The 10,801-nt window shown below is 31.1% G+C and overlaps 1 protein-coding gene across 2 annotated transcripts in view; it reads left to right on the forward strand.

The window, feature by feature from the left end:
* LOC106471061 (lachesin-like) overlaps nucleotides 1-10,801 on the forward strand; it is a 29,221-nt gene that overhangs the window by 9,380 nt on the left and 9,040 nt on the right. For both annotated transcript variants that reach the window (XM_013931652.2, XM_013931660.2), the window contains exons 3-6: nucleotides 1,252-1,383; nucleotides 2,194-2,293; nucleotides 2,570-2,842; nucleotides 3,513-3,800. In XM_013931652.2, coding sequence (XP_013787106.1) covers nucleotides 1,252-1,383; nucleotides 2,194-2,293; nucleotides 2,570-2,842; nucleotides 3,513-3,800 — 793 coding nt within the window. The remainder of the gene's footprint in view (nucleotides 1-1,251; nucleotides 1,384-2,193; nucleotides 2,294-2,569; nucleotides 2,843-3,512; nucleotides 3,801-10,801) is intronic.

Here is a 10,801-nt window from a genome sequence, read left to right on the forward strand (position 1 = left end):
CAAACTTGAAAACGTCTGCTGATTCAATGAAGTTATCTTATGATGAGAGATCTACTGAAGTCAGCTTTGTACCAGGAGACAAGGTGTGGTTGTATAATCCCAGGGAAGTCTTCTAAGTTATCTTTTCCATGGGAAAGCCCATATGACATTGTGAATCGTCTCTCAGACGTGACTTTCCAAATAAAATGTGGTCAGCGAGGTAAGCCAAAGGTGGTGCATGCCAACAGGCTTTGGCATTATCATGGTCCAGGACATTTTAGTTGGAACGAAGTAAACAACGGAACAAAAGATGCTGCTGAAGTCGTGTCACCTGAAAAATCCACTGTCGAAGAAGAAGGTCTTAAGAAGGAAGACAGTGAAGCCGTTAATGAAGTTACTATCACTGATGTGACTGCTACCGATAATGGAACATTTCCTGATGGAGCAGATGAACCCCACATGAAGCAGAAGCCAGTGAGACCAAGACCAGTACAGAAGAAGATACGTTCTGTAATATTAAGAGACTTTGTTGTATCTTAATTTTGTTTGTAAATTCTGCACATTTAATTAAGTTATTGTTAATTATCTGTTGGTTAAATGTAAGTGGCTATTGTTTGGGATGAACAATACTAAGGAAGGGGCAGTGTTATGACAGCGGAAGTTACGCGACACTGGGAGCATGCGTGCTGGAGTTTCTCGAAGGATCGTGAATTTGCTTAGCAACTGTAGTCTGAATTGAGATGCCCTCTTTTTTTTTAATATGTAAGCCTGGCAGAGAGACCAGCGATAGGCAGATAGATAATTGAGTCAAGCAAACAGTAGGCACCATATGTAAAGTGTGTGAATCACTGTGATTTTTAGTGTGTGTTATAAAGCTTGATAAATTTAAAGTGACTTTGGAAATTCTGTGTATTACAAAAAGTTGTATCGAGAAAAATAAACTGGTTTAATCAAGAAAGGACTTGTATCACTGAAGTTCCTCGGAAAGAATTTCTACCGGAAATTATCAAACAAGCAGATACGTAACAATACGTTATAATGCTAATTTGATTACATACATACTGTTTAATTGAATTTTTAATGTAACCCTGTAAAATGTAAAACCTCGCAACATGGGCAGGAAAGGTTACAATCTATGTCCAAGTGACCTACCTGTAACTAGAAGGTTAAAGGCTTATTGAATTGAGTTTGTTGTTTTTATAATCTTGTGGCCAGTAAACATCAAGCAACATTTCAAAGCTAACAGAGTATTTTTTATAAAAATCAATATAGGTATTGTGGACAAAGATAAAGTATGAGAATCCATCAAGCAATCTTTTCATATCAAAAGACAGCACCCTGATTGTCCCAGATCCAAGATACTCCATTCGCCATGATGAAGCAAGCAAAACTTACACACTGCAGGTTTGACTCTTATGATATTAATTTTTTTTTTTTTTTGTAAGGTATTATTTCTAAGAACAAAACATTATTGAAAACAAAACAAATAGCAGTAGTACCATTTATTTATAAATATCATCAGAAGAGAGGAGTGATTGCAACCAATCAGAATAAGGCTGGGAACTAAAACATCAAAGGTATTATTTTACCAAAAAAATACCATATCCAGTGATTGTTAACAGTAGTACACATTTTGGCATTGTCAAAATAATTATGCGAACTAAAATCTAAAAAAAAAAAAAAAAAAGAAATTTAGTGTTGAACAGCATTATGCCTGATGAACCTTATAAGAAATGTATACATTTTGTTGATTGGAGAAAATGGTGGAATACTTGTATTTATTTTGTAATTACATTAAATCCCTATATTTGAAAGTTTTTTTGTTTTAATAAATTAACAATCATAAATGATACTAAATCATAAGATAAGTGAAATTTAAAGTGCAAAATAGATTTTTTGTTTTTTCATTCATTATTACATTATTGATGTAAGTAAATTTGTTTTCTACTTGGGAATTGTCAATAAATTTGAAATTAAATTTGCAGAATTGAATGTTGCATTCACAAACAGTTGTTAAAAAAAATTGATATTTTTAGCATTTTTATCTATAAATTACTGTAGGTTTTAGGAAATACCACCAAATTGGTAGTAATGTGTATGTTGTTGTATTATGAAAACTGTTACCTTTCCATAACTCAAGCTGACAGTGCTAGATCCAGTTTCATTTGTGTGTTTGTTTTTGTACAGTATAGTTTTTGTTGTATTTTTATCTAGATTTCAAAGATCCAGGAAATGGATGCTGGAATTTACCAATGTCAGGTGCTCATTGGATCAACTAGCAAGATTACTGCCGACGTTTCTATGCTTGTGAGAAGTAAGTCGCAAGCACTGCACATTTGAGAGGAAGCCAGAGATTTGCAGATTTGTAGATTTGCAGCATGAAAGGATATTATTATATTATTACTTTTCTATTCTGTTTTGTTACAAAAATATAATTTCTCATTAACTCCCTGTGTTGTTAAATTTTATTTTGTTTTCTTCTTTCTTGGGTCATTCATTGCACAAAATACTTAACAGACAGGAAGAAGTTAGGTAAAAATGTGGTAAGTTCCATCTTTTTGTAATATTATTTATTTTACTTATTCTCTAGTTCCTCCTGTGATATCAGACAACAGTACACGATCTGTCATCACAAGTAGTGGGGCCACTGTATCTCTGCATTGTTATGCCTCTGGGTTTCCGATACCCCGTGTTTCTTGGAGAAGAGAAAACAATGATCTGCTTCCAACAGGAGGTGCTGTGTACAGGGGTAATGTTCTGACTATTCACGATATCACCAAAGATGATAGGGGCACCTACTATTGTGTTGCAGATAATGGAGTTGGAAGGGGTGCTAGAAGAAATGTGGGTTTAGAAGTAGAATGTATGTACATCATTTTTAAGTCATTGAAATTATGTAACTATTTAGTATAATATTTGTTGTTTGCTACTTTTCATATCAATATGAATGTTACTTTCTCTGATACAGATGTATATTTTCATTATTACCAGTGTGTGTTTTCATTATTGTTATTATTGTAGTATAGTTTCTATAACACACATATGTTTGTTCTTTATACAATTAAATTTTTTGTTATTGTAAAAAAAACTTGGATTACAACAACAGATTTTTTAGAAATGTTGATAAAGTTTCTTCATAAAACATACTGGGCTGGTTCTCAAAGTATCAATTATAGACCCAAAAATGAAATTGGGAATTTGATTTTTTCTAGTCTTTCATAAAGCCATGGGGTAAATCTGTTTAATGCAGTGGAAGGAAAGATTTTGTAAAGCCAAGTGGTAAATCTGTATGTTGCCTCAAATGGCTATAAATATCAAAGTGGATATATCTGCTTGATGCATCTTAAGGGTTAATCAAATATGTTCTCGGTTGTCATTTTTATTGGAAACTAAAAGAAAAACATTTTTGAGTAGTGAGAAACACGTAATGACAAATATGCAATAGTTATTCTGTGTTTGTTGTTTCTCTTTAATTATATAAATATTTTGTGAACATGTTTTAAAGGTAATTCAAATGATTTTTTTTTCTGTAGTTGCCCCTTTTGTAACAGTTGATAGACCACGTTATGGACAGGCTTTACAATATGACATGGATCTTCAGTGCCACGTAGAAGCATTTCCTTCACCCTCTATTATTTGGGTAAAAGATGGATATCAGCTAAATGACAACCAGCATTACAAGATTTCCATCTTTGCCACAGCAGATGAATTTACTGACTCTACACTGCGAGTAATAAGCATTGAGAAAAAACAGTATGGAAATTACACTTGCAAGGCAATCAACAAGCTAGGGTCACACCAGATGAATATTGCCTTGATTGGTAGGTTTTTAATGATAGTTAATAATCTGATTATAAATTCAGTTCAATCAGGCAGGAGTAGCTGCAGCAAATCTACCAGAAATTTTCCTGTCTTTGTTTTCACAGATTTTGTTAGCATTCCTGTTAATTTTCTTGATTTGATTGTCAAAGGTATAGAGGGCACGACTGAAGAGGGAGGACTTTGAAAAGTTAAGCTTTTACAGATTTCTGAACGTTATTTAATATTTATATTATAATTCGTGATAATTTGGTTTAAATAACAAAATAATAATTAGATATAGTAATTTTGATAAATAAAAGTAAGACTGTAAAAGTTTTAACTTAGAGTTTAGTAAATTTTACTAAAATGTTAAAATAGGCTTAGTACGTGTAACGGTACTTTAGGCCAAGGTATATTTCAACTTACTGGTAAATCATAAAATAGGATAGATACATTGATTTATTAAATACATACAATCTAAAGACTAGTTTATTGTCTCTTGGTATTTTAAGAATTAACTTGTTTACTTGATCTTAGATCCATTAGTTTAAAATCAGCTTATACTGTTATAGGCTATAATACATTTTATTATTAACGTTACATATATTATTAGTTTTAATAAATTAAGTTCTGTTTCTAAATACTGTATAATTAAAGATAAACTTTATTACTTTAGTGTGAAGAGAAAGTAGTGATAAAAAATGTATTGGTTCTTAAACGTTAGGCTTAACAGTAACAGTGTTAACAATAGGCTACTGGTATTTGGTATTAAGTATTTATTTTCAGGCTATAAGTAAAAAATACAATGGTTAAGACTAGTGTAGGAGTTAAGCATTCAGTTTGTTAGGTGTAATGGCTGCAATGAGTGGGTTTTATTTGGGAACTCAGGACTGGCATGTACTTTTAAGGATACTAGTAATGAAGATGTGCAATTTTATGTAAAATTTGTTGGCTGGAGGAGAAGTTTGAGGCTATCCTAATCAAAGTAGATACAATAGATGAAGAGAAGCATAGACTGTGGGAATTGGCAGCAGGATTTCAAGAGGAGCTTAATCTTTTACATACAAGGAATATATCAGCTAACAATGACCTTCAGGGAGTTAGAATACTTTTAGAGTAAACAGTAGTGAATTTAGTTATAATGATCCTATTCTATTGAGCAACAAATTTCAGCTCTTGGCATCTGCAGATGAGGAACTATTGGAGGGAAGGAAAATAAAAGGGTCAGAGAAGGATGTGGATGATAAGGAGGTTATAGTTATAGGTGATTCCTTGACAAGGCATGTGGATAGAGTAGTTTGTGGGGGTAAATAAGGAGAAAAGAATCAAATTATTCTACCCAGGGGCACAGGTGGAGAATAAAACTGACAGAGCAGGAGATATAATAAAGGGGGCTAGCAGAGATGCAGTATTTGTGGTGCATGTAGGGGAAAGATTGGTCAGAGGAGCTAATTAATAAGTACAAAGGGTTGATAAAGGCATTTAAAGAAAAAGGCCATAACTTAATTTTGTCAGAGATACTGCCCAGAATTAACGGGGGATGAAGTTATAAGTAGGTCACTAAGGCTTAGGGCTAGGCTTAGGTTAGTATGTAAGGATGAGCAGATAGGCTGGTTGGAGCTTTTTGGAATGAATGATTTACACTTAAATAGGGTAGGGGCTGACTTGTTTGCTAAGGCTAACTCGGCTATAAGGGAAGTTTTAAACTGGGACTAGACTGTGGTGAGGGCAAGGAAAAACTAAATGCAAAAATAATAAAAGGCAGAGAAAATATTAGCATAGGAAATGAGTATAGAAGTAGTTATAATGATAGGCTTAATTGTTACTATTGTAATGCTAGAAGTATAACAAATAAAATAGATTATTTTAGAGCATTGGCTGGAATGGAAGATTTTGATGTAATGGGAATAACTGAATCATGGTTAAACAGAGATGATTTTGATGACAGAAGTTTCTTTTAGAAAAAAGGTTACAGGCTATGTAATAGGGATAGAGTATTAAAGAGGGGGGAGGAGTGGCTTTATATGTAAAATGCGAGTTATGTCCTGTTGAGTTGAGGATATTAAAGATAATAGCAAGGAGATTAAATCCATGTGGGTTTCTATTAGTGGATATAAAGGAAAAAGGCTTTTAATGTGAATTTGTTACAGACCACCAAATGATATTGATGAAATTAGTGAGAAACTTTACAATGAGATTAAGATTTTAGCTGTTAATGAAGTCATAATTGTGGGTGATTTTAATTTCATGCATAGATTGGGAAATGCTAGAGTCAAACCATGAGGGAGAAAGGTTTTTGGAAACTGTTCAGGATGTCTTTCTTCACGAATTAGTCAAGGAACCTACTAGAAACATTGCTGTTTTATATTTATTGTTAACTTCAAATATAGAAATGATCGAGAGGGTAGAAATTGGGGTACATCTGGGTGCAAGTGATCATTGCTCTATTAGGTTCGATGTTTTGCTGCATATGGAGATAAGGAATGATGATGTTTTGGTTACAAAATTAAAAAAAAGCAAATTTTGAAGGGATGCAACAAGAATTATCTGTTGCAAATTGGGTAGCTGAGTTATTTGGAGACACTGATCAGATGTAGAAAAGTTTTTAAATATTCAAGGTAAACGTATTCCTTATAGAAGGGAAAAAGGTACCTGCAAGTAAAAAAACCAGGTTGGTTCACAAAGAGTTTAAGATAAAATTAAAGAAAAGCATCATAGATTTAAGAAATTTCAATTGACTGGTTTGACAGGAGATTTAAAAGATTAAAGAAGATCAATGAAAGTTGGTGAAACAGGAAATTAGAACCTCAAAAAGGATGTATGGGGAAAGGTTGGCTGAAAATGTAAAAATTAACAGTGAGGATTTCTTTAAATACATTAAGAGTAAACAAAATGTTAGGATGGAAGTAGGACCCCTGTTTGATGATAAAAGAAGACTAGTATCTGATAATTATGAGATGGCCGAGTTACTAAATTTTGCTTTTTCTTCAGTTTTTACTAAGGAAGATTTAAGTACTATTCCACATCTTGAACAGTTGATAAATGGAAACAAGATCAAACTAGATGACTACATTAATTCTGAGCTGGTTAAGAAAAAATTGGGAAGTTTAAAAAAATGATAAGGCTCCTGAGCCAGTTAATATTTACTCAAGGATTTTGAAGGAGGTTAAAATTGGATATGTGAACCACTTTTACTACTATTTTTTTTTGTCAGTCCTTGAATTGTGGGCAGGTACCAGAGGATTGAAAATTAGTTAATGTAACTCTTCTTTCCAAGGGAGGTGATAAGAATTGCCCCAGTAAACCCATTAGTCTTACATCAGTTGTGGGAAATGTTTTGGAAAGTCTGTTAAAAAATGCTTTGCAAAGTTAGTTAACAAAGTTTAGAATTTTATTGGATAGTCAACATGATTTTACTAAGGGAAATTCTTGCCTCACAAATAGTTTGACATTCTTTAAAAAGGTTACTGCTTATGTAGATGAGAGTAAGGATGTAGGTTTGGTGTATCTAGATTTTCAGAAAGCATTTAACAAGGTGCCAAATGAAAGGTTTATAAAAAAACAGAAAATTGTCTCTATAGTTAGCAAATTGGATAGAAGAGTGGCTGGATGAAAGAAAGTAGAGGGTTGTTACAAATGGAGTTCAGTCAAATTGGATTAATGTCACAAGTGGGGTTCCTCATGTCTCAGTCTTAGGACCTTTGCTCTTTTTGATTTACATCAGTAACATATATATGAAGGACTAGTCAATAAATTACTTAAATTTGCAGATGATATTAAGGTTTTGGGTGTTGATAGCTGTGAAGAGGATGCTGCTGATTTACAAAAGGATTTAGATCATTTATTGAGTTGGGCAAATAAATGGCAGATGAGGTTTAATTATAATAAATGCAAGATAATGCATGTGGGTTAAGATAATTTGAATTCTAAGTATAATTTGGATGGGAATAACCTTAACAATGTTATGAAAGAAAGGGATCTTGGTGTAATAGTCGATCAGTCTCTAAAGCTATCCAAGCAGTGTGCTGTTGTTAGTGGTAGGGCAAATAGGATTTTAGGTTGTATCTACAGAAATATTAAATATAAGTCTAAAGAGGTTATAATTTCATTGTACAGGTACTGGTCAAGCCACATTTTGAATATTATGTTCAGTATTGGGCTCCTTACCATAGGAAAGACTGAATTGCTGGAAAGGGTTCAGAGAAGGGTTACTAGAATGGTGACTGGGATAGAGGGGTTTTCATATGATGAGAGTCTGAAATCTCTGAACTTGTTTTCTTTTGAAAAAAAAAGTTAGGAGGGATCTGATTGAGGTGTTTAAGATTGTAAAGAGAATTAATACTGTTCATGCATCATCTTTTTTGGCAGGGTAGCTAAGACAGTTTTATTTTTCTAACAGGTACTTGTCCTTTGGAATGGGTTGCCTTCAGATGTTGTAGAAGCAGTAAATTTAAATGAGTTTAAGAAAAACCTTGATTAGTATATAATTGATAAGGTCTTGTTTAATTGTTTTTTTAAGTTAATTTAGTTTAGAGTGTGGAACAACTGAGATGGACCAATAGCTCCTATGCAAAAATGTAGAAGATCAATGATAGGATCTACATTTTCATCATCTCAATCTCAGCATTTTAAAATGTGCTTTTTTAACCAGATCTAATATATATATATATTCTGACTTGCATAACTTTTGTAACTAGTACAGAAAGCTTTACTAAACTTGTATCATCATTTAAATTAAACAATGCCTAACCAACATGAACAAGTCACATGTATGTTGCTTTTTAGACTTGCAGCTTTCGGAATATTGAAAGGAAAAGATTAAGATTGACTGTAGTTTGGTTTTAGGTTAATTGAGAAGTAAGAACTGGCAGTGTTTAAAAAGTTTGCATGAATTTGGAAAATGCTAAATGCATTGTTTGTGAAGAACAATTTATAGTGAATAATATATATAATAGGTACATTTGTTGTAACGGTAAGTGAAAAGGTAATTATCACTTCAAGAAATATACTAGGATTTAAATGTATTATCTTCTCCTAAAATGGAAATGGCAGATATTAAGAAATCTAAATATCTTTAAATCATCTGAACAATATGATGATTTATTGAACAATTGAGAATTTTGAAACAAGTTGGGCAGAAGCTAATAGACAACTACAGCTATTATAAAATCAGTAAAAAGAAAAGGACAAAATGAAATCTTTCTTGAAAGTTCAGATGAATAGTTTAGATCAGTATAGTAGAAATCGGAATATTGAAGTACATAATATTCCTGTAGTTCAACCAGAAAATACTGAGAAGTTAAAAGAAGTTCCAAGTAAACATTTTTGACAAATTTGAAGTTGAGGATATCATTAATAAATGTCCTGTGAAAAATGGTTAGTTAGAAGTATACAACAAATGCATTGTTCAGAAATATTATGAAACCAAGATCAATTGCTCATTTATATTAAGGAAAATTTAACTCAAATGAACAGAGATCTTTTCTGGAGGACAGAAATTATAGCAAAAGAAAATATATAAACTTGCTTGATATAAAAATGGAAAAATATTTGTCAGGAAAGAGGAAAGAAGCAATATTTTAGATAATGCAGAGAGAGAAGACCTGCAAAAAATAAATTAATTAAATATAACTATTAAATAAGAACTAGAACATTTTAGGTTTATCTAATATAACAACAGAAAATGATTTTCAAACAACTAAACTTAAGAAACTGGATTACATAAGAGAGAAATGAAAAGGTTTTCAAGAATTGAAGTTATTTCAGTATTGCATGTCAATATAAGAAGTTTAAATAAAAGCTGAGATAAGTTAAAAATATTTTTAGCAGATGTATTGGTATATTTAGGTATTATAGTGTTAATAGAAAGTAATACAAGTTTAGAAGAAAATGTAACTTACCAAATTTTGAAAAGTTTACTAAGGATGTCTATAATTATGATGGCAGAAGCCTTGTTCTTTTTCATAGAACTGAACTTCATGTCATTTACTGACATATAACATAGAACCTGTTGAAGTGTTAAGTTTAAATGTATTTGAAGATTCTTTAAGAAATTGATATAATATATATATATATATCCTAATATAAATATTTTTTGGATAATTTATAGATAGGGTTAAATTATTTAAGTAAAAAGTACATTTTAATTACAGGTGATATTAATATAAGTGTTATGAAGGACAGTAAAAATGGTGTTCAAAGGTACAAAAACATTTTAGCAACAAATGGTTTGGATCAACATATAAATGGTTATATAAGAGAAGAAATTGTTAAATAAGAGATTGACCCAATCATGTTTAGATCATATTACAAATAAATTGTTTTGTTTCAGTTGTAAATAAAATTAAAATATTGGATCATTATTTTATTATCACTAATTGATACTGAAAAATTATCAATAAATGGAAAGTATATGCTAAATCATAATAACAAATTCATACAACATTTGAAAAGTTGAAATGTTATAAAGGAAGATGCTTCTAAAATTGACTGTTATGAATTAACTTGTAATATTTGTAGTTCTCAATCATTATATGATATACTAGCAACATTTCTTTCAGTTTATAAAAAAAGAAAAATGCTCAAACCATTAAGGGGAAAAAGAAAAAAGAATGGATTATGATAAAATAAAACTGTATTAAATAGCATGATAGATTGTGGATAATTTACAAAAATAATCTAACAATTGTGAATTATAGGTGGAATTATGTGTAAAGTAGAAAGAAAGTAAAAAAAAAATATGATAACAGAAAAAACAATACTATATCACAAAGTTTTGTAGTAAAAAGAATAATATAAATAAAACATTGGAGATTGTAAATGAATTGTTAGAAAATAAATCAAAACTTCAAGTTACGATGTTATTAGAAATATGCAACATATAGTTGCTAATGAAGATAAAACAGAAGTTTATTACATGCATACTTTAAATAATAGAAATGTTTTTGATATAATAAAACAATTATTAGTAAAAGGGATATTAAAAAAAAGATTCTGGTATAGATAAAATATCTTTAAAGAC

Source organism: Limulus polyphemus, unplaced genomic scaffold (assembly GCF_000517525.1).
Source record: "Limulus polyphemus unplaced genomic scaffold, Limulus_polyphemus-2.1.2 Scaffold109, whole genome shotgun sequence".
Lineage (NCBI taxonomy): Eukaryota > Metazoa > Arthropoda > Merostomata > Xiphosura > Limulidae > Limulus > Limulus polyphemus.